Source organism: Bolinopsis microptera, chromosome 3 (assembly GCF_026151205.1).
Source record: "Bolinopsis microptera isolate Bmic1 chromosome 3, MBARI_Bmic_1.0, whole genome shotgun sequence".
Classification (NCBI taxonomy): Eukaryota; Metazoa; Ctenophora; class Tentaculata; order Lobata; family Bolinopsidae; genus Bolinopsis; species Bolinopsis microptera.
This window is the reverse complement of record NC_087074.1, coordinates 7,622,832-7,648,599: the sequence shown is the minus strand read 5'-3', so window position 1 is coordinate 7,648,599 and position 25,768 is coordinate 7,622,832. Positions and strand designations below refer to the sequence as shown.

General features: G+C 44.3%; 3 protein-coding genes across 3 annotated transcripts in view; all 3 read left to right on the top strand.

The window, feature by feature from the left end:
• Positions 1-25,768, top strand: part of LOC134812251 (2-oxoisovalerate dehydrogenase subunit beta, mitochondrial-like) — a 704,467-nt gene that overhangs the window by 652,953 nt on the left and 25,746 nt on the right. The window contains exons 2-4 of the mRNA XM_063819525.1: positions 8,520-8,639; positions 8,779-8,856; positions 13,750-13,818. Coding sequence (XP_063675595.1) covers positions 8,522-8,639; positions 8,779-8,856; positions 13,750-13,818 — 265 coding nt within the window. The 5' untranslated portion in view covers positions 8,520-8,521. The remainder of the gene's footprint in view (positions 1-8,519; positions 8,640-8,778; positions 8,857-13,749; positions 13,819-25,768) is intronic.
• On the top strand, positions 2,563-5,061 carry LOC134812453 (uncharacterized). The gene is made up of 4 exons (XM_063819878.1): positions 2,563-2,665; positions 3,388-3,527; positions 3,721-4,360; positions 4,546-5,061. Exons 1-4 carry the CDS (start codon positions 2,593-2,595, stop codon positions 4,788-4,790), a joined length of 1,098 nt encoding a protein of 365 aa, XP_063675948.1. The 5' UTR covers positions 2,563-2,592; the 3' UTR covers positions 4,791-5,061.
• On the top strand, positions 5,160-8,318 carry LOC134812992 (eukaryotic translation initiation factor 4E type 2-like). The gene is made up of 4 exons (XM_063820639.1): positions 5,160-6,571; positions 6,898-7,067; positions 7,218-7,332; positions 7,550-8,318. The coding sequence occupies exons 1-4, from the start codon at positions 6,423-6,425 to the stop codon at positions 7,671-7,673; spliced, it is 558 nt and encodes a 185-aa protein (XP_063676709.1). The 5' UTR covers positions 5,160-6,422; the 3' UTR covers positions 7,674-8,318.

The following is a 25,768-nucleotide window of genomic DNA, read 5'->3' as shown; positions in this document are numbered from 1 at the left end:
TACAGGCGATCCACTAGAGAGTTTAAGAAAACTATTAGTTTAAATTCCTCTCTGCCATCAAATAATACCATCGTGCCTGGCCCTGCATCTGCAGTGCCTCCCCAAAGTACAACAGAAATTCCTCACATCTTTTGCTCATTTGAGAGATTTCGTGGACTGAGTGTCCAGGAATATTTTGATGCTGCTAAAAATTCACCTCTTGTACTAAATTTGTACATGCTGATTGAAGGGTTAGTGTTGTGCCGTGGTATTGTTACTCCTGACATGGTACACATGAAATGGAGATTATTCGTCGCAAGAGAGGATGGAGCAGTATATCACCTAAATTTCTTGAAAAGTGGGCTCCAAAAGTCTTAGTAGGTGCCGCTATAATAAGAGAAAATAGCATTGATTTTACATCTAAGGGACAGAGTGTTAGACGAGTTGGAAGAGTAGTTGGGCCGGACAAAAAGATATTAAGCTGGAATTCTTGTACAGTTAAAGATTTGTTCTTGACCCCTCAATTTTATGCTTTCAATTTCAAGCACCCTGACACTGTTTGCCATCTTCCCGGAAAATGTGGGTTCGTTCTAAAGTTTACCCCCAATTTGAAGTCTGGGCAACCCCACAAGTTCAAAGTAGACATTTGTTTTGACCAGGAAGAATATCCTGAGGGACTTCATATTCATCCGGAGGTTGTGAAAGCTGAAAAAATTCATTTAGTGCCTATGTTCGAGATGACAGATTTAAATCCATTTTACACATGTTATGATCCTGACCAAGAATATGATCAGCCCGACATGCGATACTCTGTAGCTGCTTTTACGTGGAATTATGTCGGTTTATTATCGTCGGAAGATGATGAACTTGATGAAATTGGTAATTGGACTGGAGAACCATTATTAGATGCTTTTAAGTTGGCAGCATTTACAACTTTATAAGTTTATGATAGCAGTTAAATACCTTGAGAGTATAGGATGTGATTCATAATGATTCCTTTGAATTGGGATATTTAATTTAACCTAAAGTAAGCAATTTATGTTTTAAATGACTTGGTATTTCGTGGAACTAAACGAATTTGCATTTTACCTAATACTTTAATTTCGACCCTAGCTCTTAATTAGAGGTATACAATAGGTATAAAATAGGTATATATTGAGTGAAAACCCAGAGCTCTCTTAAAATGTATACCTGATATGAAGTCTGGTTTAGACCTCTAATTTTTTCCCGATCCATGACTCAAAGTGCCGAAGGCACAAAAGAGTCAAGGACAAGGGTTAGCGATCGAGGTTTTTTGTTGTTGTTTTTTTTTTTTGTTTTTTTTTTGTTTTTTTTTAATTTTATTTTTTTTGTTTTTTTTATAAATTAAAATATGCAACCTACTAAAACCAATGGAGCCCTCCTCGGGGTCATTCCTCTCGCATTTGCGAAAGTCGTCCCGAAGGTGCAAAAGGAGGTCAGGATTTGTTCCCGCCAAGCTCTTGCATCGCTAATTGTTGACCATCGGCCTTCACTGAATGTAAGTTTTTTAGAGTGGAGGCCAACCGTCAGCCTGGGATGCAGGGCCAAGCGGGAAACAACGTCAAGGCCCCTTTCCACTTGGGCCATGTTGGTTTTGGCAGATACTGTGGTAATAAAATATGAAGTGAATGAGTGAAATGAAGTGAGTGAAAAGGGTGTAAGAGAGGTTTTTTGTTGTTGATATGGTAGCTTTGCGACCGTGCGTGCGAGCGAGCGTGCGTGCCCGCGCTCCAATATGTCGCCCACGGTCTTAACTAGCCTGCGCAAAGTTATCTTGCGAGATATTCTGAATTAAATAATTGTTGTCGCGCGGCACTGAACTGACCAAATAAACTGTCAATTTCACCATGATGTGTACGTATCCCACTATAATACTAGGCACTTATTGATAGTATATTGTTATTATTGTTAGTATTACTATTTTGCACAGATCCGTGTCACGTTGCATAAACAATAAAGTCAAACAATAAACATACGGTTACCCGATTTTCAAATTCAATATAAAATTAACTGGGTAGCGCTTGGCCTGTCACTCCGCTATATCTGCATGCTTATAAACAGCAAAGACAGGGGACCCAGGTTATATCGAATATAATAAAATAAGCCATCACGGATCGGGAAATTGAGCGGCCATCCACAAAAGAAAAGCGGCCGCATTTCTTGTTTAAAAAGATTATACTTTCAATCGATTTAGATTCACCAATTTAACCTTTTTATTTTGAACCTTGTTGCATAGGTTTATATCAACAATTTCTTTCTAATACTAATAACTATCAGGAGCATGGCTCCGAAGGTGACAGTACCGTTAGATTTTGGAATTGATTTGTAAATTTGTACATTACGATTTATTTTGTATGTTTCTTATTTTCTGACTTTTGATCTTGGTCCTGATTATTTCATTGATAGTAATGTTCAAGTTCTATGTAATATACAATGTATATTAATTGTGTGCAAATATTTCGTTTTATTTCAGAGTCATTTACCCATTATTCTTTTCCTCCATTCCTACAGAAAGTATGTACATAATAATGTAATGATTTTTATTCTATTACATTTTAAAATATATTATCTATCTACAGATTTATTATAGATATGAACAAACCGAGAAAAGCTAAATCAAAAAGAATTTTACCGCTTCCTTTGGATTCGAGTGAAACTAAATGTGGTAGGTGCATTCTATACATTCTTTGTATTCTCAACCGTTTTCGTCATAAGTTGTTCATACCATAAAAATAATGGGTAGATTAACCCCCTCCCTCCTCAGGAATCTGTCTAGATGAGGTAGTGAAGCGTGGTAAGATAGGGCCTTGTTAACCCCCTCCCTCCTCAGGAATCTGTCTAGATGAGTAGTGAAGCGTGGTAAGATAGGACCTTGTTAACCCCCTCCCTCCTCAGGAATCTGTCTAGATGAAGTAGTGAAGCGTGATAAGATAGGGCCTTGTTAAGTGTTAACCCCCTCCCTCCTCAGGAATCTGTCTAGATGAAGTAGTGAAGCGTGGTAAGATAGGGCCTTGTTAACACCCTCCCTCCTCAGGAATCTGTCTAGATGAGGTAGTGAAGCGTGGTAAGATAGGACCTTGTTAACCCCCTCCCTCCTCAGGAATCTGTCTAGATGAGGTAGTGAAGCGTGGTAACTGGTAAGATAGGGCCTTGTTAACCCCCTCCCTCCTCAGGAATTTGTCTAGATGAAGTAGTGAAGCGTGGTAACTGGTAAGATAGGGCCTTGTTAACCCTCTCCCTCCTCAGGAATCTGTCTAGATGAGGTAGTGAAGCGTGGTAACTGGTAAGATAGGACCTTGTTAACCCCCCCCCCCTCCTCAGGAATCTGTCTAGATGAGGTAGCGAGGCGTGGTAAGATAGGGCCTTGTTAACACCCTCCCTCCTCAGGAATCTGTCTAGATGAAGTAGTGAAGCGTGGTAAGATAGGGCCTTGTTCTCATCTTTACTGTTACACATGTCTACTAGAGTGGTCCAAACTTAACAACACTTGTCCACAGTGCAAAGTCATCTTCAGATGTATTTCCAAGGTGAGTCTTCAAGTTTTGTTATGATGCACTATCAGGGTCAGTCTTCTTGGAACTGAGCTGGTGATTTTTAATAATCAATCATGGTCATTTCTCCAACAATTAAAATTTCATAACGCGAACGATTCAAATAATTCCCAATAAAAATCTAAAACAAATTACTTTCATTACTTATTTAAACACATTCTCTGTTCAGATGGACTTCAAAACGGACAAGTTAGAAGAGAAAGTGTTCATAAAAGACAAGACACTTCGCACTGGTCACGTGTCCTCTGAAGAAGAAGACTACTACGTTAACAGCAGTGAGATAGAAGACTCAGACCCGGACTTTATTGACCACACTGATATCCCCAACACTCTGGCTCCTGGCTCTGACTCTGAATCTGATGCTCAGTTCACACAGCGCAAGAGAAGGTGTGATAAGACTCCACCTAGGAAACAGCTCACCAAGAAACGATCTAAAGCGATGATATTCTCAGATTCTGAGAGTGATGAAGATAACGGTGCAGTCCACCAAAAGATAATCAGCTGCTGTCAGTCACCTGACTTATTTGACAAGTCACCTCAGCCGGGAAGGAGTGACAGATCCCCTACTTCTAGTAAACGGAACTGTAGATTTAACCCAGCAGCTGGGAGTAAGCAGCGTCAGACCCTATCTCCTAATAAACACGTTTCTCCTAGATCGTCTAAGAGATCTTGTGTTTCCGCTCCTAAAGTCAGCAAGTTTGTCTTACCTGTGAGAAGTGGTAGAAGTCCTAAACGTAATCTTACCTCCCCTAAACTAAGCAAGAATGCACGCTGGGCGTCCCTAGATCAGAGGGTTAAAAACTTAAAACGTAAGTTTCGTTCCTTTGTTCTCTGTACATTGTAAAAGAGTACTTTCTCTGTATAACGTGTCGATTGTAGAATGTTGGTTTGAGCCATATGGCCCATAGCAACCCTGTTACCATAATAACCTTGTTACCATAACAACACGTCCTGTACATTGTACATTGTACAACTACTTATACAACATCTCCAGGAAAGAGAAAGAATAAGACGAGTGTAAAATCAACAGTAGCTATCAAGACTCTGTCACCTAGCAACAGAACTAGCAAATGGATATCTACACAAAATGGCGTGTCATCCACCAAAAGCGTAGTAAACAAGCAGTTTGAAATGCCCTTCAAAAAGAAGCCACGTAGCCCTGAGAAGTTGTTCGATGATCCAGAGCAATATTTCCAGAGTATCCTTAACAGCGTGACGAATTCTAAAGTTAAATTCTAAAGTTTTCACGACACATTCTTATGTGTTTTCTTTGTATTATTGTGATTATTGTAATTATCTGACACGGATTTTATTACGACATTTATAAACGAGTTATTTCAAAGTTTTCTAAATTATCTTAAAATATTATAGCACAAAGGTAACTTTTGTAGGTTATATTCCTTGTACCTGCTTTCTTAACGTGGTTTTTTAATTGTTTTCTTTTGGATTGAAGGAATAGTGAATATTTCTGTTATTTCTGTTATTATTTCTAGTAAATTCTAACCATTATAAGACATCTGTCATTCGTTTCACCATTTATGATGAATTATTGATGACGTGCGATTAACATTATTTACTTTGTGAACAAATTTTATCTTAATAGTAATTTATAACAATATAAACTTTATCAAGGATATGAAAAGGCGGAAGATAAGCCCAGATTCCTCAGAAAAACGCCCAAAACCCTCCTCAGACGAAGCCACTAACTATCACACACCTAAACGAACTGCCTCAACTCGTCCTAGATTTGTTACTCCCTTTAAAACTCCTCTAAATACGTGTAAACATGAGTCGGGCAGCGTTGAGAGCCCAACTTCTCCTGTTGAAAAAGAGAATCGTTCTGAAGCTGATAAAGTAAGGAAATCAGAGCAGAGCGAGAGTTCATCAGTAGGTTTGGGGCACACTCCTAAATCTAGAGTGGAAACTCCGCGATCTAAAACTGTTCTCAGACGTTTCAATACCCCTTTAAAAGTATTACAACACACTGACACTCCTCAATCACCGATGCAAACATTTCTTGAGAAGAAGAAACTGCAAAAAGAGCTCGATGATAAGGAGAGCTTGCTGAGAAAGTTCAAGCAGTACAGCCGAGCAAAAGAAAATGGAGAGATTGAGAAACTGGAGAGTCTGGTGAAACAGTGGCGAGGTGTCAGTCAGGAGGTTTTGTTGGAAATGTTAAAACATGGTAAAAATAACGAACCATCTCTTTCTCTTGGGTCGGTTCTTCAGAGGTTGAGGGTCAATCCTATTTTGGTCAATTTTGATGCGGAAAACGACGATTTCACAGAATAGCTGTTGTTTAGTCGTGGTTAATCTTGTGAATTACAGTTTCTAATTAAATAAGTGTACATAGTTGATTGTTAAGAGGTTTGAGGTATGTTCCTCATTGCGCTTACTGAAATTTGAAATTGGTCGAAAGCGCCACATGGACGTCCTGGGAGAATCTTTAGTTTACGTGTGGCGCGCCGACAAACCTTTGTGACAAGTGGAAATTTCAGCGCAACGCACGTATCGTTATGTTCATAAAAGCAGTCTGTTATTGGTCAGTGGGTTCGCTGGCAAATGCAAAATCCAGTTACAGAAAGCCTGAAGAAGTTTTTGATCCGTACTTTTGAAAGTAGCGTACCAAGAAGTGGGTTGAGGACCTTTGTCATAATAAGTTCAAGTTACAATATTTGCTTCTATTGTGTTCAGAATTTCTGAGTGTCGTTCACAAAGGATATCATTTTAAACTGACTCACAAGTTGTTCTTTCTTGTCAGTCGTTGTAAACACCGGCAGGGTTGTTGTTGCCCATATTACAACTATATTCGTTGATCAACGTTAGTAAAACATGTGTTATCCGAATTCCCATCTATAGCAGATAAATACCATGGCAGTGGCAACTACTAAAGAAGGGCACCCCTTGGAGCACGAATATACCATATGGTTCGGTTGGAAGAACAGAAACAACAACTTTAAATCTGCCATGGACAAAATAGGGTGCTTCCAAACGGTGGAAGGGTTCTGGGAGTTGTACAGGTATTTTCACTGTTACCTTCGCTATTTTTTATTTCGGTTCGAATTCTCATACACACTCGTATACCATGAGTATCTCTGTTTCTTAAACTGCTATTAGCGTTTTGCTGATTAAATTCGAGAGCTTGATAATGTGCGATTAAAGACGTTTATATATATATTATATAAGGTATTTAAGAGCTTTATCACTATACCACAAAGCATCAAATTTATTCTCCATAGGATAACGATTAACGGTGAATTCGCTACGATAAATCTCGCTACAGATAATTAAATTATGTGGTGGCAGTTTAATCACACAAATCTCACCCCACATCTCTCTATCTCAGTTGGATGAAGCGACCCCATGATTTGAAGCCGTGTGATATCAGCATCTTCCGGAGCGACATTCAGCCGTTCTGGGAGGACGAGGCCAACAAAAGTGGGGGAACTTGGATTGTCAGAATAAAACGACAGTTTGTGTCAAAAACCTGGGAACTTATGGTCTTAGCAATGCTTGGTGAGTTGAAAGTCTTTATGTAATGACGCTTCATTATTATTCAAATTAAGGTTTTTGTGTGCATTTTGTTTTAGTTTTACAACTCCAACTACAGTTTGGTGTATTCTGCTGTGGAAATTTCTCTAGTTTAGTATGATTTGCCGTTTCCAGGAGAACAGTTCATGGTAGGACCGGAGATTTGCGGAGCTCGACTTAGTATGAGACATAATGAAGCTATTTTATCATTGTGGAACAGAAATGCTCAAGATCAGAAAACCTGCTACAGGTTCGTTCACCTTCTAAATTAAGATTTTGGGTCTTAATTTTGGCCCAGGATGATTAAAGCTGCTTCACAATTACTCGACTAATTATCCGAGTTTTTCCCGTTTGAATTATAGCAATTAAGCTTATTTGTTAATTATGGGAAGAATTGTATTGAGGATAATTCTATTTTATTTTTGAGAATCTGTAAAAAGGTAAACTGGAAAAGTATCCCCCTTCAGGATCAGGGACACGCTAAAAAGAGTGCTGCAACTTCCAGACTTCATAAAGTTAGAATACAAAGCACACGCGGAGAGTATGAGAGACAGGTCCAGTTATCAATACACTCACGTCATCACAGACTAGCAAAGTGAAAGCGAAGGTGAAAGAGAAGGATGTAATTGGTGCTAACTAGCATCTTCTTTTGCGTAGCTATTTGATTAGGGTTTAGTTTATGTTATGGGTTCGAGTTTACTGTAGCTTAATTCATTCAAATCTGGCATTTTACTATAGCTATAGTTTTCTTTAACAAGATTGTTTTTAGTTACCTGATTCGTGACAGTAATGGTCGGTTAAATTTGTGAATATAAAAAGTTTATGGAATTTGGATAGCTCCTAACTGACTGACGATCCTGCTTTTATTCAAACACTGTTTGTTGTTTATAAACCCACTACGATCAAACCCAGATTTACAAGTTTTATCGGTTTTTAGGGTTTATTTTAAAATCTCATTAGACATCTGTAATGACTACTGACTAGTTCAGTACAGTGTTAAAAAAGTAACACACTGGTAAATAAGGGTTTGACTCCTGATCCTGTACCCAGAGCTTTTAGAAGCTGACCCGCATCTTGTAACCTAGTAACCTGTTGTAACCTAGTAACCAGTTGTAACCTAGTAACCAGTTGGTAACTTGTAAAAGATCTATTTATTATTCAGCACCTGTTTTGTGTTCAGTGTTAAAGTTGAACAGTTTTGAGGTTTTTATAACGATAATATTTTACCAACACTGCTTCACCTGTAATTATTCGCTTCCTGAAACTAAAACTGATAAAATTTGTATATTATCGGGTTCTGTTAACGTGGTTGATATTTTTCAAAATTATTTTAGAACAGTACGATGTTAATCTTCAAAATATTCAACCGTGCAATTTATCTATATATACAATAAATTAGCAGTAGAGACACTTGACATCCATATCCCCTCACTATAGGCATGTTGTGTCGGAAGTTGCTGGCAAGTGTTCGCTCTGTGAGAAGCGAGCTGATCTACCAGAATGTCAGGACTGGAGCTCATTTTACTTACATTCCTCAGACACCTAACCCCTCCCTCGGTTAGTAAAATCTCTATCTTACGCAGATATGTTACACTTCTAATCGTGCAACATGCGGTCTCACTAGTTCTGCTATGTATGTTATGCTGAATTATTCTCAGAAACATGTTTATCTATGTTCTTACTTTACTTTATTTAGGAGAGACGAGTAAATTGAACATGTTCCAAAGTATCAACAATGCCATGGACATTGCAATGGAAAAGGATCCCAGTACAGGCTAGGAATTGTTTTTACTTTTGAAAATTTAACAAATTTACAAGTGCGTTTGCATTGTGTAGTGTGTAGTACACACTTACAAGACGTGTATCATGTAGAATCGAGCGTCCAAATCTTATTCCCACGCCGGTTCGTCCAGATTATGATAACAATGAAAGGAGAGTTTTCTATCATAAGAAGTTATGATAGAAAACTCCACTCCTTACAAACTAAAAAAGTGTGAGGAAAGTGGACGTTCTCGTTTTATCCTTCTGTGAGGACTCAAGACTTGATCGTTTAAGGTGGAATTTTGAGATCCTCTGCCCGGTTTGAATAACTTCTGAGAGCTTTCTGTTTTATACATGATCTCTGAGGATCCTGCCTCGCAAATATCAAGACGATATTGTGAAGTTCAGGAACTTAGAATCGTCGATAGACCATGTGATGCCCATATAAGGAGATACATTGACTCCACAATTTTCCATAATGACTCCACTGCAAATTTAGCAATGTTGCAGGAAATTTGTTGGCAGTTGGTTGCAGTAATAGATCGGTACAAAATTGTGGTGTTTTAGCCTTTTTCGAATTATATCCGCAACCTTATCTCTTGTTAGTGATATTTAACAAATTATCGGTATGATTCAACAGTTCCAGGAAATATTGCCCTAATTGAAGTTTATTTCTGGGTTTTTAAGGGTTTAAGGGGATAATCAAATTTGGCGACATGGCGTTTTTTAGGCTTATCTCGAGGTATAATTAGAATCTGAAAGCAGCACGGAAGCTTGGGAAGTGTAAGGTTTGAGGAGAGATGTTCCCTGCGATAGACTATAGAGGATAGCAATACAGACGCATTTGGAATGATTTTGGAAATAGGGTATCCATGAAGAAAGATCCTTGATTAGATTGGATTTGTTCGCAATTTTTTTCCCTACTCTTGCCGAAGGCAAAAAGATCGTAGGGAATAAGTAATCGGGTTTGGATATATGAGGTGGCCCGATGGACCTGCGATGATGACAAAAGTCTGCTCCTTCGCAATATAGACCACTCCCCTAGAACTAAGTGTATAGGAAGCGTCTGTTATGCTGCGCGCGACGCTAGCCATGTGTTAATTAATTACAGTGAAATTCCTCCTTCGCAAAGTTATTTTCCGGAATTTTCTGGATTCATTTATTGTTGATGCGCGGCGCTGCATTGAAAAAACGGTTAGAATTATGGGGGCAGGGGAATATTTCTGCACTTATGAGGGAAGCAAGAACTATACAACGACAACTAGCGAGGAGCTCTCGGAAGCAAGAAAAGGATTGTGCGAGAAAATTTGCCAACCTCATGTTTGAAGGGAAAGTCAGCTCTGCGGTGCGCATGTTGTGTGATAACGATAACAAAGGAATACTAGAAATGTCTACAGAGACTATGGACCAGCTATTGAAGAAGCATCCAGAACCAATGCCTATAGTGGAGAATAGTTTACTTTTTGGACCGATCGAGGAAATAGAAGAATCGTTGTTTTATAATATAGACGAGACAATGGTATTTAGGGCGGCAAAATTTACTAACGGTTCTGCTGGACCATCACAAACTGATGCTGATTTTTTTAGATTCATTTTGATGCATAAGAATTTTAAAGAAGAGGGAAAGAAACTGAGAGATGAGATTGCTAAGTTTGCAAGGTTGATCGCGTCAAAACCGTATAATCCTGATCTGTTGGACTCCTACGTTAACAGTAGACTCATCCCGCTTAACAAGTGCCCAGGGGTGAGGCCAATAGGAATAGGGGAAACTTTTAGACGAATAGTGGGAAAATGTTTGAGTTGGGAATTGAAAACAGCGATCCAAGTTGCTGCTGGACCACTGCAGGTTTGTACAGGACTAAAAAGTGGATCGGAAGCGGCAGTACATTACATGCGGGAGCAATTCGAAACAGAATCTGCAGAAGCAGTGATTTTAGTTGACGCCAGTAACGCTTTTAATTCTGTTAACAGACAAGCTCTCTTACACAACGTGAGAGTACTATGCCCGGAGTTGAGCATGATTGCAATCAACATGTACCGGAAACCATGCCGGCTATTTGTTGGGGGAGCTGAAATCCCGAGTCGGGAGGGTACAACCCAGGGCGATAACCTGGCAATGTCGCTTTTTGCCATTGCAAATCTACCAGTACTACGGAAATTAGAAGATCACGAAAAAGTGGCACAAGTATGGTTAGCAGATGACGCCACAGGAGTGGGTACTCTTCACGCACTTTTAGGATGGTGGAAAGATATCATTGAAGAAGGACTTAAGTATGGCTACTTCGTGAACCAGGAGAAATCTTGCTTAATCCTGAAAAATCCCGAACATTTACATACAGCTCAGGAAATATTTTCCGATTGCAATATAGATATCAGAATAGATTGTCAAAGGCATTTAGGAGCTGTGCTGGGGACGCCTGAATTCAAGGATACCTACATTAACAACCTTGTATGTGAGTGGAGTGATATGCTAAAAAAGTTAGTACAGTTTGCCAAATCACAGCCTCAGGCAGCCTACGCTTGTTTTACGCACGGTGTCCGCCACAAATTTACATATTTTATGAGGACACTAGATATCAGCTCTTATATGGGCCCTCTTGACAAAATAATCACTCATGAGCTTATTCCAACTATATTTGGTTGTCCAGTATCTCCTATACACCGAGAGCTTATGTCATTACCATTAAAGAACGGAGGTATGGGAATGCCACAGTTGGAGTATCTAGCGAAAAGAGAACATGCTGCATCGCTTTTGGTAACCCGGGGACTGGTAAATTCCATGAAAGGAAAATCTCTTGCTACAACTGACACGGAATCGAGAGATGAGCTTCAAGATATGTTAAAACAGCGTGTTTTGGAATATAAAGAACAACAAGAGGAGATACTTAAAAAGGTTGACAAGAAGACTGCAAGGATTTTGGAGCAGATTAGCGAACCAGGGAGCTCAAATTGGCTCTCATGTCTACCACTAAGAAAACATGGTTTCGTTCTAAATAAATCTGAATTTAGGGATTCTATCAGATTGCGATACAACTTAGATCTGGATCGTTTACCTTCACACTGTCCATGTGGAAAAACGTTTGATGTGAACCATTCTCTAAATTGCCATCTTGGTGGCTACATCATTATCAGACACAACGAAATTAGGGATTTTTTAGGAGGCTTGTTGAAGACGGTTTGCTCGGACGTGGAAGTTGAACCTCAGCTTCAAGAACTAGAAGGAGAGCAGTTCACGAGGTCTTCGACACTTACGGGTGACCAGGCGAGACCGGATATAAAAGCTCGTGGTTTCTATAGGGCAGGCCAAGTGGCTTTTTTCGATGTTAAGGTAATTAATCCTAATTCTAATTCCTACCTTCAACATTCGACAAAGAAAGTCATGGAGAATGCCGAGAAACAGAAATCCAGATGTTACAACGAAAGGATTTTAAATGTAGAGCACGGATCATTTGCTCCATTAATCTACTCAGTGACGGGGGGCATGGGACCGCAGGCTAAGACGTTCGAGAAACTACTATGCAATAAACTTGCATATAAACAAAAACAGAATTACAACGATATTATTAATTATTATCAGTGTAAGTTATCTTTTTTAATTAGAAAAATGATTTTATTATGTATAAGAGGATCTAGAAAAACCTCAAATAGAACTGTAGAATTATCTAACATGGATGATTTAGAATTTAACTCTTTCGAATCGAAAGTTAATTAATTTTTTCAGTCCCATGGACTGGTTTTTATTTTTGACAATGATGATATTCATTATATATAACCTGTAATACTATTCTGTATATATCTAATTTCGTTTCCCAAAAAAAAAAATTGGTAAAATAAATCGTCAATTTTTACCATGTACGAATCCCACTCATTTATAAAAAACATAGTTATATGTAAATATGGTCACACTTTTCACTCAAAAGAATTAATGGTACAAGTACATCGTAGGGAAAATTGACCGTGCGTGGTTTAACCGCGGCGAAATTCTTGTTAGCTTTTGTGTATCCGTCAGACCGACCTTTGCAGCTCGAGTTTAAATAAACCCCTCTAGCCTAGCTGCGTGGTAAATGTTAATGTTGCCTGATAACTCATGTGATCTAAAAGCTTGGAAAGTTAACCCAAATGTGCGACAAAAGTGTTACCACATGTTTTCAAAACGTCCCTTTATAAATGTATTTTGTCTGTACGTCAGTACGTGGTCTCTGTGGTCGTACTTCAAGGGCGCAATCGTTGTTCAATGGGTACATGGTACTGTCTATTTATCAATCAAATTACTAATGGCTAGCAAATAGCTATGGTATACACTGTGTAGTCTTAAATCATAAGAAGAAGTATTATATAATATATACGATATAGTATATCGGAAGGATGATCTCATCAAATAACTTTCTCCTCCAGCGAGGTCGTAGTGCGCGGCACACTCATGTCACGCGCACGCATGGTCAGTTATTTATAACTTACGAAATATCAAGAAAATAATCGCCGCGCCTTCCATACAGTCCTCCATCCTTAGTCCTAATGTGTTTGAGAAAGTCTGACAGGTGCTTGTGTTGCCCAATAACTACGAAATGAGCATTTGTGGACCCTCTAGTAGCGGCCCCGCCCCTACTCTGTAATTAGTGCGGGGTAACTTAACGTCAGAGAGGTGAAGCGTTGCCCGCTGCTGACAAGGCTTCTTGTTCCGTAACACTGTCACTGTTGTAAGACAGGTACTTGGTTTAGAGAGGGTACCCTGTGGTTCAGGGTGTGGTGATGTCACCATCTGTTGAGCACGGACAGTAAGAGGACAAGGTGTTTACTTGTGAGGCTATTGTGAAACTCTGTGTGTCACTGTTTGTCACTCACCACTGTATTCCTGGACTTTTGTTATTTCTACTTTCGTGTGAAATGTGAAACATTACTATTTCAGTTCTGTTCGGAGAGGATGTGGCATTTGGAGGAGTATTTAGATGCTCACTTGGACTGCAAGACAAATACGGTGAGGGAATATTATAACTGTCAACTCTAATAACACAAGATCCCATATATACTGAATCCTGGGTAATATTCGTCTTAAGTCTGCAGAGGGAAGCCATAACTTGTGAGGTTTTAAACAACATGTCACACATAATACCATGTACATTATATTGTGAAACATTACCTGGAATTAAGGCTGGTGCGTCTTGACAGCACGTTCAACTGTTTAATATCATTGTACGAATCAATTAACACGTGAACTGAGCAGATGCTCTATTTAATGCGCATAATTATGTATCATATTATGTTGTAGTTATGTTAGAATTATATATTTATCCTCACTCCTCTTACTTTGATTATATCATAACGTCAAGCCCATGGTTTCGCAATAATTAACCCACCAAGCTGTGACACAATAGCGCTGTGTTAGTGCTACAATTAGTTATTACAGCTATAGTGCTGTCAAATAAAACTGGCACCTGCAGAACAATTTCCTTTGTTGAAATACACTGGTAAATAAGAGTATGCTATTAAAATACGTTACAATAAAAGAGACTGGTATTGAAATAGGGTAGAAGAAGAGAAGAAGTTGTAGTATTGATTAGTCTCGGAGCACAAAATTAACCGAGCAGGCTTTGTTGTAAAGTTGTAAGGTTAAAATACAGGAGCAATCCACCAGTGTACCCAATTAGTCTGCTTCTGTGTTTCTATTGTTGTACAGAGTGTGGCAGTACACAGAAGTGTCAGGAAACAGTTTAATATTACTGGTTACTAGGTTACATGTGCATGCAGCCGTTTACTAGGTTACATGCAGCCCGTTACTAGGTTACCAGTAGTTGGTTACTAGGTTACCAGTAGTTGGTTACTATGTTACATGCAGCCGGTTACTAGGTTACCAGTAGTTGGTTACTAGGTTACCAGTGCAGTAGTTAGTTACTATGTTACATGCAGCCGGTTAATAGGTTACCAGTAGTTGGTTACTAGGTTACCAGTGCAGTAGTGGGGGGGGGGGGGGGGGGGGTCCAACCCGATGTCCGATATGAGGGTTGATGAGGCCAAAATCGGAATCGGAAAAATCGGAAAAATCGGAAAATTGAGAAATTTACAGAATCGATCTCTAAAACCTCTCAGAAGTGATATAATTCAACCAGAACCCCTAAATATGCTATATTGTTATGAGAAAACGAACCAATTGGACATTCCAATAGTATGTTTTATGTGTTTTTCCACTGCAGGGGCTAGTATGCTCACTACTAGTTGAAGTTGTCATGTACTCCCAGACCCAGGTGCTTTGGCCTCTTGACGTGAGATCGAATGTTTCTGCTCATTAATTTTATCCCTGTTACTTGTTATTATGTATTAGTACAACACTAGGTACCGGGTTATATTTTGTCATTTTGTGGTCCCGTCTTTAAACATACCATAATATCACTAGTACACTGCACCTTAAATGTATAGTCAAGTACATTTGTATCGAAACACATGCTTAGCTGGGGGATCATGTTTTGTGTCCGTTCGGTACCCTATATTTTAAAAACGGACAAAAAGTAGGGCGGACAAAAACGGACAAAAACAGACAAAAACAGACAAAACAGACAAAAACAGACAAAACATTTAGATGTCCTCCTCCTCCTCCCTAGTCTTCCTCCTCCTTCTCATCAGTCCTCCTCCTCCTCCTAAGTCTTCCTCCTCCTCCTGAGTCCTTCTCCTCCTGAGTCCTCGTCAGTCCTCTTCATGACTCCTCGTCCTCCTCCTTCTCCTCAGTCCTCCTCACCCTCCTCCTCAGTCCCCTCCTCCTCCTCAGTCCTACTCCCAGTCCTCCTCCTTCTCCTTCTCCTCCTCCTCCTCCTCCTCCACCTCCTCATTTCTCCTCCTCATCCTCCTCCTCGTTCTCCTCCCCATCAGCCCTCCTCAGTCCTCCTCATAGTCGTCCTCCTCCTCCTTCTCCTCCTCATCAGTCCTCATCCTCTGTCCTCCTCATAATCGTCCTCGTCCTCATCCTCGTCCTTAGTCCTCCTCCTCCTTATCCTCCTCCTCAGTCCTCTCCCAGTCCTCCTCCTCATTCTCCTCCTTCTCCTCCTCCTCCTCATCCTCCTCCTCCTTCTCCTCTTTCTTCTCCTCCTAATCAGTTTTCCTGCTCAGTCGTCCTCCTCCTCCTCCTCGTCCTTAGTCCTCGTCCTCGTCAGTCTTCCTCGTCAGTCCTCCTCCTCATCATCCTCCTCCTCCTCCTCCTCCTCAACAGTCCTCCTCCGCCTCCTCAGTCTCCTCCTTCTCATCCTCCTCCTCAGTCCTCCTCAGTCCTCCTCCTCATCATCATAATCCTAAGTCCTCCTCCTTCTCCTCCTCATCAGTCCTCATCCTCAGTCCTCCACTAGTCGTCCTCGTCCTCGTCATTAGTCCTCCTCCTCCTCCTCTTCCTCCTCCTGAGTCCTCCTCCTCTTCCTCCTCCTGAGTCCTCCTCCTCTTCCTCCTCCTGAGTCCTCCTCCTCTGGAGTCCTCTTTCTCCTCCTCATCATCAGTCCTCCTCCCCCTCTTCAGTTCTCCTCCTGAGTCCTCCTCCTCATCCTCCTCCACCTCCTGAGTCCTCCTCCTGAGTCATCCTCCTCCTCCTCCTCCTCCTCCTCCTCATTCTCCTCCTTATCCTCCTCCTCCTCAGTCCTCCTCCTCCTTCTCCTCATCCTTCTCCTCTTCCTTCTCCTCTTAATCAGTCCTCTTCCTTAGCCCTCGTTATCATCCTCCTAGTCCTCATCCTTAGTCCTCGTCCTCATCCTCCTCAGTCTTCCTCCTCAGTCCTCCTCCTCCTTCTCCTCATCAGTCCTCCTCCTCCTCATCCTCCTCCTTAGTCCTCCTCAGTCCCCAGTCCTCTTCCTACTCGTCAGTCCTCCTCCTCATCCTCCTCCTCAGTCCTCCTCATCCTCCTCCTCCTCCTCAGTCCATCCTCCTCCTCAGTCCTCACCCAGTCCTCCTCCTCATCAGTCCTCCCCCAGTCCTCCTTCTCCTCCTCATCCTCAGTCCTCCTCCTCATCATCCTCCTTCTCCTCCCCAGTCCTCCTCCTCCTCAGTCCTCCTCAAGTCCTCCTCTTCCTCAGTCCTCCCCCAGTCCTCCTTCTCCTCATCCTCAGTCCTCCTCCTCAGTCCTCCTCTTTTTCTTCTTATCAGTCCTCCTCCTCGCTCTCGTCCTCCTCCTCAGTCCTCCTCGTCCTTAGTCCTCCTCGTCCTCCCCGTCCTCAGTCCTCCTTCTCCTCCTCCTCATGAGTCCTCCTTCTTCTCATCAGTCCTCCTCCTCCTCTTCAGTCCTCCTGAGTCCTCCTCCTCATCCTCCTCTACCTCCTGAGTCCTCCTCCTGAGTCATCCTCATCCTCCTCCTGATCATTCTCCTCCTTATCCTCCTCCTCCTCAGTCCTCCTCATCATCCTCCCCATTCTCCTCCTTATCCTGCTCCTTACCCTCCTCCTCCTCCTCCTCTTCCTTCTCCTCCTAATCAGTCCTCCTCCTCAGTCCTCCTTCTCATTCTCCTCCTCCTACTCCTCAGTCCTCCTCCTCCTTCTCCTCCTTCTCCTCCTACTCCTAAGTCTTCCTCCTCCTTAGTCCTCCCCCAGTCCTCCTCCTCATCAGTCCTTCCCCAGTCCTCCTTCTCCTCCACCTCATCCTCAGTCCTCCTCCTCATCATCCTCCTCAGTCCTCCCCCAGTCCTCCTCCTCCTTAGTCTTCCTCAAGTCCTCCTCTTCTTCAGTCCTCCCCCTGTCCTCCTTCTCCTCATCCTCAATCCTCCTCCTCAGTCCTCCTCCTCCTCCTTTTTCTTCTTATCAGTCCTCCTCCTCAGTCCTCCTCCTCGTCCTCGCTCTCGTCCTCCTCCTCAGTCCTCCTCGTCCTTAGTCCTCGCGTCCTCTTAGTCCTCCTCCTCCCCGTCCTCAGTCCTCCTTCTCCTCCTCCTCCGGAGTCCTCCTCCTCTGGAGTCCTCTTTCTCCTCCTCATCATCAGTCCTCCTCCCCCTCTTCAGTTCTCCTCCTGAGTCCTCCTCCTCATCCTCCTCCACCTCCTGAGTCCTCCTCCTGAGTCATCCTCCTCCTCCTCCTCCTCCTCCTCCTCATTCTCCTCCTTATCCTCCTCCTCCTCAGTCCTCCTCCTCCTTCTCCTCATCCTTCTCCTCTTCCTTCTCCTCTTAATCAGTCCTCTTCCTTAGCCCTCGTTATCATCCTCCTAGTCCTCATCCTTAGTCCTCGTCCTCATCCTCCTCAGTCTTCCTCCTCAGTCCTCCTCCTCCTTCTCCTCATCAGTCCTCCTCCTCAGCCTCATCCTCCTCCTTAGTCCTCCTCAGTCCCCAGTCCTCTTCCTACTCGTCAGTCCTCCTCCTCATCCTCCTCCTCAGTCCTCCTCATCCTCCTCCTCCTCCTCAGTCCATCCTCCTCCTCAGTCCTCACCCAGTCCTCCTCCTCATCAGTCCTCCCCCAGTCCTCCTTCTCCTCCTCATCCTCAGTCCTCCTCCTCATCATCCTCCTTCTCCTCCCCAGTCCTCCTCCTCCTCAGTCCTCCTCAAGTCCTCCTCTTCCTCAGTCCTCCCCCAGTCCTCCTTCTCCTCATCCTCAGTCCTCCTCCTCAGTCCTCCTCTTTTTCTTCTTATCAGTCCTCCTCCTCGCTCTCGTCCTCCTCCTCAGTCCTCCTCGTCCTTAGTCCTCCTCGTCCTCCCCGTCCTCAGTCCTCCTTCTCCTCCTCCTCATGAGTCCTCCTTCTTCTCATCAGTCCTCCTCCTCCTCTTCAGTCCTCCTGAGTCCTCCTCCTCATCCTCCTCTACCTCCTGAGTCCTCCTCCTGAGTCATCCTCATCCTCCTCCTGATCATTATCCTCCTTATCCTCCTCCTCCTCAGTCCTCCTCATCATCCTCCCCATTCTCCTCCTTATCCTGCTCCTTACCCTCCTCCTCCTCCTCCTCTTCCTTCTCCTCCTAATCAGTCCTCCTCCTCAGTCCTCCTTCTCATTCTCCTCCTCCTACTCCTCAGTCCTCCTCCTCCTTCTCCTCCTTCTCCTCCTACTCCTAAGTCTTCCTCCTCCTTAGTCCTCCCCCAGTCCTCCTCCTCATCAGTCCTTCCCCAGTCCTCCTTCTCCTCCACCTCATCCTCAGTCCTCCTCCTCATCATCCTCCTCAGTCCTCCCCCAGTCCTCCTCCTCCTTAGTCTTCCTCAAGTCCTCCTCTTCTTCAGTCCTCCCCCTGTCCTCCTTCTCCTCATCCTCAATCCTCCTCCTCAGTCCTCCTCCTCCTCCTTTTTCTTCTTATCAGTCCTCCTCCTCAGTCCTCCTCCTCGTCCTCGCTCTCGTCCTCCTCCTCAGTCCTCCTCGTCCTTAGTCCTCGCGTCCTCTTAGTCCTCCTCCTCCCCGTCCTCAGTCCTCCTTCTCCTCCTCCTCCGGAGTCCTCCTCCTCTGGAGTCCTCCTCCTCCTCCTCATCAGTCCTCCTCCTCCTTAGTCCTCCTCCTCCCCGTCCTCAGTCCTCCTCCTTCTCCTCCTTCTCGTCTTCCTCCTCACCAATCCTGCTCCTCTTCCTCAGTCCTCCCTCTCCTCTTCAGTCCTCCTCCTCTTTAGTCCTCTTCCTCCTCCTCAGTCATCCTCGGTCCTTCTCCTCCTCGTCAGTCCTCCCTAGTCCTCCTCCTCCTCAGTTTTCCTCCTTCTCCTCCCCCTCCTCCTCAGTCCTCCTCTTCTTCAGTCCTCATCCTCCTCCTCATCAATTTATTGTTACTAAAATGTTTTTAAACGCATGTGAGTCTGTAACATATTGACATGTTACTGTTACTGACTCAAAATGTGCTGTAGAATTTTTTTGTTTAACATAGTGTTACTCTCCAGTACTATGGAAAAGTTGTTACATGATAAATAAAGATTTTGATAAATAAAGTGATTTTCATCCCTTTTAATGTTATTAAAAATTGTGTAAACTATTCTTTGTATCTAAGAGATAACCGTGCTACCCATTTCTGCAGATAGCCTGTTACAAATTGTGGAGACAATTTAAATCAAAAGTTACTAAAGCGTTTGCTATTTGTTACGATTGTTATTACCAACCGTACCTCTTTCAATTGTGGACCGGGTGGATGTTTCTGTCAAACATGAGTTGATACGACAGTGTGTTGTTTTTCGGACGAAACGATTCTTGTTTGGAACAAGAAACTATTTTGGGGTTCTGGGACCACCACCAATCGATTTCTTGTCATATTTAAGTACAGAAATAGCTACATATATCGCCTAGAAACCTCAGAGGGAAGATTTAAATTTTCCCGATTTTTCCGATATGAGGGTTGATGAGGCCAAAATCGGGATCGGAATGATCGGAATGGATCGGGTTGGACCCCTCCCCAGTAGTTGGTTACTATGTTACATGCAGCCGGTTACTAGGTTACCAGTAGTTGGTTACTAGGTTTCATGCAGCCGGTTACTAGGTTACATGCAGCCGGTTACTAGGTTACATGCAGCCGGTTACTAGGTTACCAGTAGTTGGTTACTATGTTACATGCAGCCGTTTACTAGGTTACATGCAGCCGGTTACTAGGTTACATGCATCCGGTTACTAGGTTACCAGTAGTTGGTTACTATGTTACATGCAGCAGGTTACTAGGTTACCAGTAGTCGGTTACTAGGTTACATGCAGCCGGTTACTAGGTAACATGAAATGTTCATGGTCAGGTTCATCAGTGTCACGTGTGTTGTATAATTTGTTATTGACCATATAAGGAAGTGCTCAAATAGAGACGTATCGTGAGAGTGTTAGACCACTTTAACACTTATCGTAACGATGAATCATTGCTCATTTTAGACAACTATTTGACACAGACAGTATCTTTGTCGGAACGATCACCGAGCTGGTCAATAACACATTCTACTACAAATTACAATTAAACTCTGAATATCCATACTCTGAAAACTATCAATTTATAATAATTCTTGACGCGAAATCGCCGGAATTTCTATAATAAATACCTCTTGGAACTAGCAGCTCCCCTCCCTCCCCTCCTTGGAACTAGCAGCTCCCCTCCCTCCCTTCCTTGGAACTAGCTCCCCTCCCCTCTCTCCCCTTCTTGGAACTAGCTCCCCTCCCCTCCCTCCCCTTCTTGGAACTAGCTCCCCTCCCTCCCCTCCTTGGAACTAGCAGCTCTCCTCCCTCCCCTCCTTGGAACTAGCTCCCCTCCCTCCCCTTCTTGGAACTAGCTCCCCTCCCTCCCTTCCTTGGAACTAGCTCCCCTCCCCTCTCTCCCCTTCTTGGAACTAGCTCCCCTCCCCTCCCTCCCCTTCTTGGAACTAGCAGCTCCCCTCCCTCCCCTCCTTGGAACTAGCAGCTCCCCTCCCTCTCTTCCTTGGAACTAGCTCCCCTCCCTCCCTTCCTTGGAACTAGCTCCCCTCCCCTCTCTCCCCTTCTTGGAACTAGCTCCCCTCCCTCCCCTCCTTGGAACTAGCTTCCTTCCTTTTCCTCCTTGAAACTAGCTCCCCTCCCTCCCCTTCTTGGAACTAGCTCCCCTCCCTCCCCTCCTTGGAACTAGCTCCCCTCCCTCCCCTCCTTGGAACTAGCTTCCTTCCCTTTCCTCCTTGAAACTAGCCCCCCTCCCTCCCCTTCTTGGAACTAATTCCCCTCCCTCCCTTCTTGGAACAAGCTCCCCTCCCTACCCTCCTTGGAACTAGCTCCCCTCCCTCCCCTCCTTGGAACTAGCTCCCCACCCTCCCCTCCTTGGAACTAGCTCCCCTCCCTCCCCTTCTTGGAACTAGCTCCCCTCCTTGGAACTAGCTCCCCTCCCTTTCCTCCTTGAAACTAGCTCCCCTCTCTCCCCTCCTTGAAACTAGCTCCCCTCCCTTTCCTCCTTGGAACTAGCTCCCCTCCCTCCCCTCCTTGGAACTAGCTCTCCTCCCTCCCCTCCTTGGAACTAGCTCCCCTCCCTCCCCTTCTTGGAACTAGCTCCCCTCCCTCCCTTCCTTGGAACTAGCTCCCCTCCCCTCTCTCTCCTTCTTGGAACTAGCTCCCCTCCCCTCCCTCCCCTTCTTGGAACTAGCAGCTCCCCTCCCTCCCCTCCTTGGAACTAGCAGCTCCCCTCCCTCCCTTCCTTGGAACTAGCTCCCCTCCCCTCTCTCCCCTTCTTGGAACTAGCTCCCCTCCCCTCCCTCCCCTTCTTGGAACTAGCTCCCCTCCCTCCCCTCCTTAGAACTAGCAGCTCTCCTCCCTCCCCTCCTTGGAACTAGCTCCCCTCCCTCCCCTTCTTGGAACTAGCTCCCCTCCCTCCCTTCCTTGGAACTAGCTCCCCTCCCCTCTCTCCCCTTCTTGGAACTAGCTCCCCTCCCCTCCCTCCCCTTCTTGGAACTAGCAGCTCCCCTCCCTCCCTTCCTTGGAACTAGCTCCCCTCCCCTCTCTCCCCTTCTTGGAACTAGCTCCCCTCCCCTCCCTCCCCTTCTTGGAACTAGCAGCTCCCCTCCCTCCCCTCCTTGGAACTAGCAGCTCCCCTCCCTCCCTTCCTTGGAACTAGCTCCCCTCCCCTCTCTCCCCTTCTTGGAACTAGCTCCCCTCCCCTCCCTCCCTTCTTGGAACTAGCTCCCCTCCCTCCCCTCCTTGGAACTAGCAGCTCTCCTCCCTCCCCTCCTTGGAACTAGCTCCCCTCCCTCCCCTTCTTGGAACTAGCTCCCCTCCCTCCCTTCCTTGGAACTAGCTCCCCTCCCCTCTCTCCCCTTCTTGGAACTAGCTCCCCTCCCCTCCCTCCCCTTCTTGGAACTAGCAGCTCCCCTCCCTCCCCTCCTTGGAACTAGCAGCTCCCCTCCCTCTCTTCCTTGGAACTAGCTCCCCTCCCTCCCTTCCTTGGAACTAGCTCCCCTCCCCTCTCTCCCCTTCTTGGAACTAGCTCCCCTCCCCTCCCTCCCCTTCTTGGAACTAGCAGCTCCCCTCCCTCCCTTCCTTGGAACTAGCTCCCCTCCCCTCTCTCCCCTTCTTGGAACTAGCTCCCCTCCCCTCCCTCCCCTTCTTGGAACTAGCAGCTCCCCTCCCTCCCCTCCTTGGAACTAGCAGCTCCCCTCCCTCCCTTCCTTGGAACTAGCTCCCCTCCCCTCTCTCCCCTTCTTGGAACTAGCTCCCCTCCCCTCCCTCCCCTTCTTGGAACTAGCTCCCCTCCCTCCCCTCCTTGGAACTAGCAGCTCTCCTCCCTCCCCTCCTTGGAACTAGCTCCCCTCCCTCCCCTTCTTGGAACTAGCTCCCCTCCCTCCCTTCCTTGGAACTAGCTCCCCTCCCCTCTCTCCCCTTCTTGGAACTAGCTCCCCTCCCCTCCCTCCCCTTCTTGGAACTAGCAGCTCCCCTCCCTCCCCTCCTTGGAACTAGCAGCTCCCCTCCCTCTCTTCCTTGGAACTAGCTCCCCTCCCTCCCTTCCTTGGAACTAGCTCCCCTCCCCTCTCTCCCCTTCTTGGAACTAGCTCCCCTCCCCTCCCTCCCCTTCTTGGAACTAGCAGCTCCCCTCCCTCCCTTCCTTGGAACTAGCTCCCCTCCCCTCTCTCCCCTTCTTGGAACTAGCTCCCCTCCCCTCCCTCCCCTTCTTGGAACTAGCTCCCCTCCCTCCCTTCCTTGGAACTAGCTCCCCTCCCCTCTCTCCCCTTCTTGGAACTAGCTCCCCTCCCCTCCCTCCCCTTCTTGGAACTAGCAGCTCCCCTCCCTCCCTTCCTTGGAACTAGCTCCCCTCCCCTCTCTCCCCTTCTTGGAACTAGCTCCCCTCCCCTTCTTGGAACTAGCTCCCCTCCCTCCCCTCCTTGGAACTAGCAGCTCCCCTCCCTCCCTTCCTTGGAACTAGCTCCCCTTCTTCTCCACAGCATTACAGACACTCCAAACACCTCGTTATTTTACCGAATTCCATTGTAATTATCCTACTATTTAGTAAACATCCAGGGCTGGCAGCCTGCCAGCAGACACTGTCGGTAATTACTGGGTAATCACTGTTGAGTGTTGGGTGCAGTGTTAGCAGAATGGAGACTGGATATTCGGTACTTCTTAAATATGACCTGGGAAAATGAGGCTACTAATCACTGTTGGGTGCAGTGTTAGCAGAGTGGAGACTGGATATTCGGTACTTGTTAAATATGACCTGGGAAAATGAGGCTACTAATCACTGTTGGGTGCAGTGTTAGCAGAGTGGAGACTGGATATTCGGTACTTGTTAAATATGACCTGGGAGAATGAGGCTACTGAGTTACTATTCACATTTTATAAGTTTAAACTTATTCAACCCTGTAAATCTAAGGTTACAATTTTATGCTGTTTACTGTGACCATCTTTTTCCAGGGACCTCTTTGTCATATTAGGTATTTAACCAAGCAGGTCAAGTTGTTATACATCGTTAACAGAGTTTTCAATCAGCTCAACAAGTTAAGAGTTATGGTTAGCGTTAGAAATTCCGGTTTAGTTGTTATAACTCGTACATAAAGACTGCAAAGGTAACCACATTACAGTTTACACTGCGACAGGTATTACGGTAATGTTCTCATGGATATAGAGTTAGCATTTACTAATTGTATGCTAGTAACCAACTGCTGGTACCCTAGTAACCAACTGCTGGTACCCTAGTAACCAACTGCTGGTACCCTAGTAACCAACTGCTGGTACCCTAGTATCAAACTGCTGGTGCCCTAGTAACCAACTGATGGTAACCTAGTAACCAACTGCTCAACTGCTGATAGTCTAGTAACCAACTGCTGGTACCCTAGTAACCAACTGCTGGTACCCTAGTAACAAACTGCTTGTACCCTAGGCCTAGTAACCAACTGCTGGTACCCTAGTTACCAACAACTTGTAGCCAGTTGCTGTACTCTCAAATGTCTCAATATGACAAGTAACAATGTATTGATGTCACTGTAGCACTGTTTCCTTGTCAAAAAGGCCACTCAAGAAGCAATTATACCTATTTTGTAACTATTACGAGCTGAGAATATCCCTCTTAGTAACTATTGTAACACTTAGATAAGAAACACCTTTCAGAGCTGATAAATGTGAGGAAATATTTAGTTATTTTAGTTATTTTCACAATTTTAAAATTAAATTGATTTAAGAAAGAATTTCAAAACCGCAGAATTATATGACCGGTGTAAGCAAATAAATGCCAGTAACCATGGCTATAGTAACCCGGTTACCTAGACAGCATTGCTTCCTGTTGGTTGTCACAGACCCAGTATGCACCATTGTATAGGCTTATTTAACCTTCCTACAACTTATACAACTCCAATAAAGTAGAAGCCCTACATTTTGGATAATTTCTACTATCTGTGGTATTCAGGTAACAACACCATAGTAAAATACAGCAGCAGCAGCAGAGTGCAGATATCTGCTCATTTCTGCAGAGTACTTCCTTCTTTTCGGGGTTTCTCTTTCTTTAAGCTATCCAGTAATACCAGTAAGACTCATGCCACCTTCTGCAGAAGTATCTTTAAATACCGAGTAGGTTTCTCTGATTTATTTATACGGGCCTATATTCGCCAACCTGCGACCCGTACACATTTAAAAATAATAATCATGTAATACACGTCTTAGTAATATGTTAAATAATACGGTGATCATTTGCCAAAATAGTGTCAAAACACGTGTGATAAACGTTACGTCATTCTCCCTGACACTCAAATCACAGCTATATTTTAACTGTGTTCATATTTTATAACACAGTGTGCTTTATACTAGTTATAATACAGGCAATAGAGCAACTAGTATAGTTTGGCGTAGTGTGGTGTAGTGTAGTGTGGTGTAGTGTGGTATATTAGTGGTGTAGTGTGGTATAGCGTGGTATAGTGTGGTGTAGTGTAGTGTGGTGTAGTGTGGTATAGTGTGGTATAGCGTGGTGTGGTATATTAGTGGTGTAGTGTGGTGTATTAGTGGTGTATTAAAGTTATACCAGTTACCACCCACACCAAACCTAGTGTTGGGTCTATACAGGCTCATTCTAGACACACAATATTACCGTGTCTAAATCACATCCAGACGTAC